Consider the following 10,982-nt stretch of genomic DNA (forward strand, 5'->3'; position numbering starts at 1 on the left):
GTACCATCTTCACTTATCGCCCAACCCTAATGATTTCACTACAGTCATAACTTTCTTTGGATTGTACACATCCATTGTTCCTTTTGCAGTGCGGTTGTAAAATTCTCCATGCTTTTTGAAGGGGCATTGAAAATATTGTTCTATTCAGCCCTTGGAAGACCATTTATGTACACCTCTTGCAGTTGCGGCCAACAGCTTGCAAGTTAGTTTTGGCTGAAGGCAGCCCTTAACTCATTTAATTTCATCCTTCCAGAATGCTGACCCATTGCACTATTTAACTTTCTTAAATTAGTTCAGTACAAGTTCACAATATAACTTTTGATGAAGAAACAATGACCTTTTTTGACTCCATTCTTTATTCTTCATTTGTTGACCTCTGGATTCACTATCTCTCCTGAACTTGCATCTTCATTGCTAAATTTTCCCACAAGATGACCAAGTTTCTCTTCAATAACTTGATTCTCTAAAAAAGCCAAACCTGTCCAAATTTTGAATGCTGCTACTTTTTTGGGAAGGCTCTTGAAGCATTCCCTATAAATACAAACGGGCAATTTTTCTCACCTCAAACACACTTCCTGTTTTAACCTTTTATCTTCCTCTCTCATAGCCAGTGTTAGTATGGTTGTTGCTACACTGATCTTTCCTCATTATCTTTTAAACTCAAAAGTATACCACCCTACATACTCATTTTACCTCCACACACACATACACCATTGTGTTGAAGTTAAGACATATGTCGTCCTATTCTACTCAAATTAATTCTCTTTCAGTAGCTGACAACTGTGGAACTCCTTACTTTCCTCAGTCTTTCCATCCAACATTATATGGGCTTTTAAATTCTAAGCTTGACACCACCCAGATACTACTACTTGATTTGCTAAAATATCTTAGTACATGTTGAAAACAATAGCACCCAACCTTGGCCACTTGGAAGCATGAAGAAGCGAAATTTGTTTTATACAAGTAATTTAGGTTGGAAGTGCATGTATATATGGACATCAGTCCAGGTCAGGATTGAGCTGAGTTAAGCTTTAAATTCAAATAATCCGTCAGCACTTTCAACCCAGGCACATTATAGAAGACTGGCCTTTCATCTAGGTTTCAGGAAGAAAGAGAATTAACAAAATGAGATATGTGCAAAACAATCACAACAGCCAGTCATGCAGCCAGGCTCTCAGTTTTAAGTGATAACTATATTTCTTATTAATTTCATTGTTAAAGCATATTTAATAATTTTCAGAATCTTTTGATGTATCCAAAGTGTGCCTTTGTTAATGGTTATATATATTTTTATTCTACAGAGGATTCAGTAACACTGAGACACTCTGCAGTGAATATAAGTACTACTGTGAGCAATGCCGCAGTAAACAAGAAGCACAAAAGAGGTGAACACTTCCATTTTGTAAAACAAAAGAAATGTTTACTAAATATAAAACTACTTGGGGGGAGGGGGGGGAAACCTTCTTTGTAAAAGTAATATATGATTTTTTTTGTATATACTGTAGCTAGATAAATCCTACCATATCTGTTTCTTCCTTTTAGAATTTATACATCTGGCATACTTTGTGTCCGTAATACCTGACATGATTATAACATGATTATGAAAGTGTTACGGATTAATCATAAAAGTAAACAATATGAATTAGTTTGATTATTGTTAAAAATAGATTTAGTGGCATCACAAATTTGGAATTTCTGAAATGTCACATCTTGCTGCGCATTAAAATATGTGCAGACTAAGAAGGCAATATGATTTTATTTCTTCACTTCCTTTGCAGAATGAAGGTGAAGAAACTTCCAATGATTCTTGCTTTGCACTTGAAAAGGTTCAAGTACATGGATCAGCTCCATCGATACACAAAACTCTCTTACAGGGTGGTTTTTCCCTTGGAGTTAAGACTTTTTAACACATCAGGGGATGCCACCAATCCCGATCGAATGTATGATCTTGTAGCTGTAGTTGTTCACTGTGGCAGGTAATTTACTGCTCCATTCATTCCAAAACCATTTATGTTGTTGTATTTGCCTGATATACTATGAATGCAAATTCTACTTTTGAAGTTCAAATTTTTTTTAGCTGTAGTAAAACATCTCATACTTGAGTGGTAACCTGCACTGTAGAGCGACACAATACCATGTTATATTCACAGACCTAATGCTGGTTTCACCCACTGCCACTGGTTGCTCCTTCCTTAAACTCTTCCCCTATTATGGTCCACTGTCACAACCTCAAACCAAAGTGGCACTGAAAAAGATTGCCTACACTTCAAATGGTAAAAACCATGTTCCTCGCCATTGCTGGGAGCTGGTTTCCAAGCGCATCAGTGCTTTTCAAATCAATGTTAATTTAAGGAATTCAAAAATCAACTCCTGACATTGGCCAGCAAGCCGTGACAAGGATAGGATTTCCTAAAAGGGTTTCCATAACAGTGAGATTTTTTTTTTTAATTGAAATGAATTGCTTGGTAATGCTGGGGAAAGGGGGTGGGGGAGGGGGCTGGGTGCTGGTTGTGATCACAGTGGGACAGAGAAGTAACATGATATCCCCATCATTAACGGTGTTGAAATATTTCTTTAAAATATTTCTTGACCAATGAGTGCATTTGGGTTCCCCAAACAGGATTACCCATGTTATGAAATCCCCCCTTCTTTGACCGGATACCTCATGCTTCACTATTTCCTCCCCATCCAAACAGGCCACCAGGAAACCTGCTGCTGCTATTATGAATTTTTGGTAGAGCTCTGTAACTTCACCCCATGCAACCTCTTGTTTCTAATGCTCCCAAACCTCACCACTGCCATCCAGTACTGCCACACCCAAATCTGCTTTCTCTGTCACTACTGTCACAGCCAGCACTCCCTTCCATGTTCTGCACCTCGGATTCACCTCCCGTCCTCTTTTTCTCTAAATTTTGCTGTTCCTTGACATCTCTTTCCCCTTCCTGCCAGGCCCTGCTTTGTTCAAATTCTGAATCCTATGAGCCAGCCCTCCAGGTGTATGATCAACTTCACACTCTTTCACCCAATCCCTTCAGTACTCTCGCAACCAAATCCTCTTTCCCAAACTGTAGAATCACTCTGCTAACCCTTACACCATAGGCCATGTCTCCAGTATTGCTATATGCAGTTTCAGTAACTTCTCCTCCTACCTCCCTGCACCCAGTAAAAATTCCCTCCCGTTTTCCTCTCTGTTATGGTCTTGAAAAAAAGCTAATTAACTCCATAGTTAAACTAACTTTGAGCACTATCAAAGCTACAGATTTACTCTTTCTATGCAAGTAGGCACATAATCATAGATTTTAAGCTAGATCAAGTGAGATGTTGAGTGCTCATTGGGATACAAATTCATTGGTGTTGATTACCCTCTGTTAGCTCACTCAAGTGGTCACTGTTCAGGTTTGATATTTGGCAGATGACTTGGCTATGAGAGATGCATCACAGTCAAGCCAGTTCCAGTCCTCGTGCAATGTTCACACAACCTTCCAGCAGGGTGACAACATAGTGATTTATTGTGTAAAAAATGGCTATTTTGCTCTGCCTTCAAATTGGAATTATTCTGGGGCTAACTGGGTTAAAATATGAGGGCAAAACTTCAAAATTTGCCAATGAAACAAAACTTGGAAGTATTGTGAACTTTGAGGAGGATAGTGATAGACTTCAAGGGTACATAAGTTTGTTGAATGGGCACACAGGTGGCAGATGAAACTCAGTGCAGAGAAGTGTGAAGTGATTCATTTTGGTCACAAGGACAAAGAGAGGCAATAATAAAAACAAAGGGTACTAAAGTGGGTGCAGGAGCAGCGAGACCCAGGGAGGTATATATGCATAAATTGTTGAAGGTGACAGTGCAGGTTGAGAAAGTGATTAAAAAGGCATATGGGATTCTTGTTTTTTAAATAGAAGTTTGGAACACAAAAGCAATTAAGTTATGATGAACCTTTATAAAACACTGGTTCGGCCTCAACTGGAGTACTTTGTCCAATACTGGGAACTATACTTTAGGAAGGATGTGAAGGCTTTAGGGAGGGTGTGGAAAAGATTTACCATAATGGCTCCAGGGCTGAGGCATTTGGCCACTAGGATAGATTGGAGAAGCTGGGTTGTTCTCCTCAGAGCAGAGGCGGTTGAGAGAAGATTTGATGGGAGGAGCTTAAAATCATGAGGGATCTAAACATAGGGAGAAACTATTCCCATTGGTGGAAGGGCCAAGAACCAGAAGACATAGATTTAAGGTAAATAGCAAAATAACCAATGGTGACATGAGGAAAAACTTTTTTAGGCAGCGAGTAGTTAGAATATGGAATGCACAGATTGAAAGTATGGTGATGGCAGGTTCAATCATGACTTTTAAAAGGGAATTGGATAAACACCTGAAGATGTTACAACTGGGATGAGAGAAGTGCGGCGCTTATCTAGCCCCACTACTCCACAGGTTGTACCATTAGCATAGATGTTTAATTCACTTACCAAAATGGCCAATTATTTACCTCCACTACTGTTAGCCCCAGAATAAAAGAGACTAACCAGGCTTCTTTCAATAAACTCAGAATGATTGATTAGGATAGACTGTATAAAAAGGATAAAGTTCGCAGGGTTTTGATGCTATCAATTTGGTGCTCCCTCATGCGAGGACAGGTCGGTGGTCCCGGTAGATGTCTGGAGGTTCTCACCAACGGTGATATAGCATGGAGGAAAATAGAACCAGATCAATCTTTCTTCACTCAGCCTCTCGCATTTCCAAATACAGACAAGTTCCCTTAAGATGAGGATTTCCAGCTGGGTACTGATATCCACACTGTGTTTCAAGCAAGGCAAGGAAAGCGCAGGTTGGGCAGCTTTTCCCCTTCTCAGTTCATTCCCAATTGAGTTCCAAACAGCCATTTCAAAATATAAAGCTCCTTCGTCAAGTGATTTCCAGTAAATCACCAGGCCTTTGCCTTTAAAGCAGTTTTCTTCCCACCAATTTAAGTGATTGCTGTTCAAATAAACAAGTAGCTCTCCTCCACAATTGCTAGTCAGGTGATTTCCTGGAAACGGCATACTTACCCACAGTCCATTGTTAATTTATGACCCATTTTATAAAAACCCAGATCAGTTCCCAAGGACAGGATTTTTAGCTCAGCGGGTCAGCGCGATTCCAACCTGACCAACCGAGCATGAAATGATGCGAGATGACGTCAGCCGAGCGTGCCGACGTTGACGAGAAGCCGCACGATAATTCAGTCAGCAGGTCCGGACTGGAGTCAGCAGCGCACCCGCAGACAATTAAGAGGCCTATTAAGGCCTTTAAATGATCAATTGTGCCAAGCAGCCTTTGCACACGGGCAGGATGAGGTTTCCAAAATCAAATACAATTTTTAATTAAAAACACATTCCTGCTCATGTGAGAGTCACACAATGGGACATACTTTGTTAAATTTTTCTGTTTTTTAATAATATTTTCCATATATTTTTCATCTCCCTAAGGTAGCTCCATGCCTCAGGGAGATTATTCAGTGCTCTATCGAGTGCATGTGCGAAGTTCACGCTATGCCTGCTCGCCCTTCTCCCCCCGCCCGTACTCAGCGCTTCCGCTTGTGTATTACGTTGAGCAGGCTTTAATTGGCCCGCCCTGTAACATTGCGGAGAGATGTCGATTGCGGGCAGCAGTAAGGAAGCTGACCACCCCTGCCGATCCCGCATGCCAAGGGAAAAATTATGCCCCAAGTGTCCAAATCATGCAATGTCCTGCCAAACTTTAAAAGAAAATATAGTTCTTGTAGATATGGTTCTAACAAAGAGAGAAAATTTGCAGTGCTACATGAATGGGATGGGGAGTGGGACTAGCTGAGTTCCCTTTGCTGAGAGCCAAGGCGGACACGATGGGCCAAATAACCCCCTTCCATTCAGTAACCATTCTGTGATTTTGAGTTAATGCTAGCACTTCAATGCTTTGTACTAAAACTCATTTTGACTAAGTTATTGTAAATTAGTAACTTCCATGTGTTATACATTTTATAAATTAAAACAATTTATCATCTCATTTATTGTAAGTAATGCCATGGAAGGTTCACTAATAATAACGGTTAATTATTTTCCTTATAGTGGTCCTAATCGTGGACATTATATCACCATTGTAAAGAGCCATGGCTTCTGGTTGCTCTTTGACGATGATATTGTGGAGGTAATTGTTTCTGCTTATGAATTTTAGTGCACTATTAAATGGCTCCTTATTGATTCTTTTTTGCTGCCATAATCTTGCATGGAAAAATCCAAAAATACTAAACATGCAATGAATATTCCACTGATGACACAAGTCATCCAGTCATTTCAGCAGCTGCTGTCAGTTTTATGGTTCAAAAAAGGATTCCATCTGCAATGTAAAGGAAATAAATAAAAACTCCACAGTCAATGCTCTCTATGAGGAAAAATATCTACATTTGTTTCTGTAATAGTATCTGTGCCTACTTGTTGCCACTTAAAACTTTGATTCACAATATTTCTTTCAAAGCTATTTTTGTTGAACAAGGAACTGAGGGACTTCAGTAATGTAAGGTTGGGAAACTTAAGATTGTTCTTGGAGCATAGAACGGTAAGAGGAGACCTGACTGGGGTTTTCAAGGTGATGAGAGGTTTTTATAGAGTAGATAGAAATAAACTTCCATATATAACTGGGTCAATAATCAGAGTCTGGATTCAAAATCATTGGCAAAGGTTTGCAGGAGAGGTGAAAAGATTTGTTTTTTTCACGGAGTTCTCAGGAGCTGCAATGGTCTGCTTGCAAGGGTGGCAAAAACTGATTCCAAAGATATTTTTCAAGGGTGTTGGACAGGTATTTGAGGATCAGGAATTTACAGGGCTACAGACAAAAACAGGGATGTGCGACTAAGCATGACTGCTCTTTCAAGAAGCCAGTACAGACATGATGGGATGAAAGGCCTCCCATGATATAAGTTTCCATGATTCTATGAAGAAAGTAACAAATTCCCCAGTGATTATCTCCTTATTGTATTCATCTCAGTTTTTAAACTAATGGGTAATACTAAAGTTCTTAATCTTCACTCAGGCTTCAGCAAAATTAAGAGAAAACAGATATAAAATACACTATACATCTGGTTGACATCAATTAAACATTGTTTTATAAAAAGAAGATTAACATACATTGTCATTTATCAGTTTCTCTCCTGCATGGATTTTAGGGCTACTCCCAAGTTTGTTTGATGGCCTGCTTTGTAAAAGGAATGATGCAAAAATAGGAAATTTGCTGTTTAACATAATACAGAAAATGTACGGTAGGTTCATCAGCATCTGGAGCAGTCTCCATATGTTACATAAGATGTAGTTCTGTAGTGTCTCCACTTGAAATATCACATACCGGTAGAGCTATTTTGTATTTCCAGCATATGTGTTTATTTCAGTTTTTTCAGCTTTCCAACATGTGAAGTTAGAAATCCTACACTCAGTAATTTTAAAACTTTATATTTAAAGATAGCAGTTTGTTATATTTACAATATTGTAATAATGTTGAACTTCTAGTTCCTCCTAAAGTAGCTGAAATGTGCCAGATCCACAAATTTAGCTCTTTATGGTACTTTCAAAAATACATCGATAAATTGCTATAAATTTAAGCACAGAATTTGTTTTGATATCTATTTAGCTGAAGTCAAGTATGTGCCCTGTATTGTGTTAGCATATTATCTGCCTTTTTGAATTAGAATGGTTTTTCAGTATATATTGTTTCTCCCCACCATTTCCTGGCTCCTTTCTCCATTATCTCTCAAATATTTTTTAAAAAGTGAAATGTTTTTAATTTTGTAGCACAAACATAAAATACCAGTGGAGCAAACAAGTCTATCACAACGTTATATTGAAGCATTTAATATGAAATCTAAATGTTCCTTTCCAATTGCAGAAAATAGATGCCCAAGCTATTGAAGAATTCTATGGGTTAACATCAGACATCTCCAAAAACTCTGAATCAGGTTATATTCTTTTCTACCAATCAAGGGACTAAGAAATTTGAAATAGGAATTACTTGTCATCTTAGAGAAATCTGGTGCTCAGCAGCATTTCCCACAGAGGCTGTGGGACAGGATCTAGCTGAAGAGACGATGTACAGCAAGGTTTTGTTTTGGTATGCAGGCTGGGAATGTGAATGTATGCTGGCAGCATGATGGCACAAGATATTGGTGTTCCTTACCATATTCTTCCTGTTACTATGTACTATCTTCCAAAATCATTGTACACTAGGGGAAGAAAGAAAAGACTTACAAGTTGGTCCAACTGTTTTTTTTGTAACCTTTTTAGTAATATCATTTGACTTCCTAAATTTTTTATTGTATTTGACACTACTGTAAATTATTTAGTTGACTAATGTATTAAGGTGATTGATTTCAGTGTTAAAAGCATTCTGATATGGCAAAAACATTAATTATTTTTTAAAAATCTCTTCTGACAGCTTTTTAAAGATATAATTTTCCTTTTAAAGACATTATTTTAGTTTCCCCCACCCCAACAAAATAATAGGGGTTCAATTAAATTATGATTACTGTTAAATTCTTATACTTGCTAAGTATAGCGAGGATTATTAACTTGCTGTAGAACTAGAGTGATCAGGGCTATATTTGACAACAGGTGCTGCTGAATTTTAACTTTTTTGCAACAAACAAGACAAATTATGCATATATAGAAGGTCATAGGAGTGGAAGGAAGTTTTAAACCTGTGAAAGTTTCTTTTAATTTTAAGATGTGTTCATTTATTCGATTTTTATTTTGCTCCATCTTGACTCCAACTGGCTTAAATCCTAACCTCTGCCCCAACCCCACTTCCCCATCCCATTTTCATATGCACTGGTATATGAACACTGCATTGGTGACCAGTGGGCCAAATGCAGTGTTAATAATAGCACCCTAAACTCAAGCTCCAGCTTCTGTACCCGAAAGTTATTCAGGTCATTAGAGACATGTATTTGTATATTGGGTTCAACATTTTTACAAACAAAACATTTGATATTTGAAAACTTACAAGATAAATTATTGCAAGACATGTACTATAGTTTGAAAACCTGTTACAAATTACACTTTGATACAGATTTATAAGTATCTAAACAGGCAAAACTTTTGAGGTGTGTTTTAACACAGTCTTGTATTAAGAGGGCCCTGCCTGTGTTGAATAAAGGTAACACATGGGCCAAAGAAATTGCTGTAGTGATTCTGTGATTTGCAGTACACTGTAAAAAATTGCCCAAATAAGACTCTGGTTTAATGAGTGGACTTCAGTTAGCAGTGGGTAATGATTTGACCTGTAATTTGTTTGTATGTTGTATTTTCCTGCTTCTGTTTCATTCTTTTAGCCTTTCTGTGCCTTGCACCATGCCCAACAACAGAGCCAACCTGCTCTCAATTATTTACCACTGTAACTTGAGAACTGGTTTCCTGAAAGGGTAAGGGAACAGCTCTGAGAGACTGATGGTTATCCTTCCCATAATGATCCTGGCTTTCCTTCGCTGCCTGCCCATGCCAGCATTGCTGACAGCAGATACTTGTCATGGAGGTACTAGGTTGCAAACTTTGACCTTGCCCACTATGTGGTGCAGACCATTAAAGCTCCAGCACACTGTTTCACTCTGAATTATTTTAATGTTAAATTCTTGTGTTACCCTGTGAAGTGTACAGTTCATCAAACTGTGATGTGAATTGTTTCTGAAATGTCTTTCTCTGTAATAAGTAACAATTGTGATGGTGCTAACAAAAGGAAAAAGCAGATTGATTTAAAATGAACATTTGGTGACCAAGACTGCTTCCAGTTGTACCTAGGCAGGATAAAATGCACTGTGCTTTTCATAGCTTGCTTACATCATATAATGGAAACAAATGGATAATATATTGCAGTGCTGAGTGTATTAGGTTTGCTGTGATACCATTCTATGTATGGAAATCTTTGATAAAAATTGGTCTCAGATAAGAATTGGAATTAGGATATTTTTCCTGAACCATTTTTTGTCCTTGATCATGTTTTGATGGAATTAATGGTCACATATTAAGATAGCTTAGCCATAGGGCTCTATTTAAAACTATGACATTAAATTAGTGCCACTTACTATTCCATACATCATCAGAGGAAAATAGCTTCCATTATTTTTATACTCTTAAAATGAATGAATACATCTAAGCAGGCACTGGATAATGGATGCTTTTAACATCCAGCTAAATCTGTAATAATCGCTGTCACCATAATTTTAGTTTTAACTTAATTTTTAAAGTGTCTCTCATCAGACCTTGATCCTGTTTAGAAGACGGGTATATTCACAACCCTCATATGCATGTCTGCAAAAACTTGTTCTTGCATTGGGTCTTCTGTAAATACTTCACTGATTTCAAGAATGATGCATAAGCCGTTCCTCAAAATATATGTACGCTTCTACAGTGTTTCTCTAAATAGTGTATGGCCCTCATTTGCCACCTAAGTAATCTTAAAATGTTTTATTGAGTTTTCACTGGATGTGATAAGTCACTTCCTCCATTGGTTCTCAAAAATAAGCCAAGTGTTAATCATATCTACATCAATAAATACTGATTTTTCATAATCAATTGCTTTCTTAGTGTCGCACTCTTGAGCTGCTCCCAAAGTAGGAATGCTACAAACTGTACTCCTCTTTGTAATATCCATGAAAACATAGGTGTTTCATCATATGGAAAAAATGACAGCTGCAGCTCCCAATTACTTCTACTGGAATCAGAGCTGGCCTACTCTCTCGCAGCAAATCATCAAAATTACTGAGTTAGTGAACCAGCTTTGAACACGAGCATGATCTTGAAGGTAAACTTTAAAAAGAAGGAATCCAAATTTTTGAGTGCATTTTTCTGCTAAGTTCACAGTGACATGTGCATTTCTGTGTTTACTTTTCTGTTATCACAATTGGATTCCTTTTTGAGCAATTTCCCAAATGCGTGCCATCAGCATACCATTGCAACAGGATATGAGTTGTGCTGCTTGTACGGCT

The 10,982-nt window shown here is 38.0% G+C and overlaps 1 protein-coding gene across 1 annotated transcript in view; it reads left to right on the plus strand.

The window, feature by feature from the left end:
• LOC121282600 (ubiquitin carboxyl-terminal hydrolase 12-like) overlaps positions 1–10,565 on the plus strand; it is a 30,174-nt gene extending 19,609 nt beyond the window's left edge. Inside the window, exons 4-7 of the mRNA XM_041196369.1 lie at positions 1,302–1,385; positions 1,779–1,976; positions 6,085–6,163; positions 7,892–10,565. Of these exons, the coding sequence (XP_041052303.1) occupies positions 1,302–1,385; positions 1,779–1,976; positions 6,085–6,163; positions 7,892–7,993 (463 nt within the window). The 3' untranslated portion in view covers positions 7,994–10,565. The remainder of the gene's footprint in view (positions 1–1,301; positions 1,386–1,778; positions 1,977–6,084; positions 6,164–7,891) is intronic.
• The last annotated feature ends 417 nt before the right edge of the window (positions 10,566–10,982 follow it).

The sequence above is a fragment of the Carcharodon carcharias genome, chromosome 9 (genome assembly GCF_017639515.1).
Source record: "Carcharodon carcharias isolate sCarCar2 chromosome 9, sCarCar2.pri, whole genome shotgun sequence".
Classification (NCBI taxonomy): domain Eukaryota; kingdom Metazoa; phylum Chordata; class Chondrichthyes; order Lamniformes; family Lamnidae; genus Carcharodon; species Carcharodon carcharias.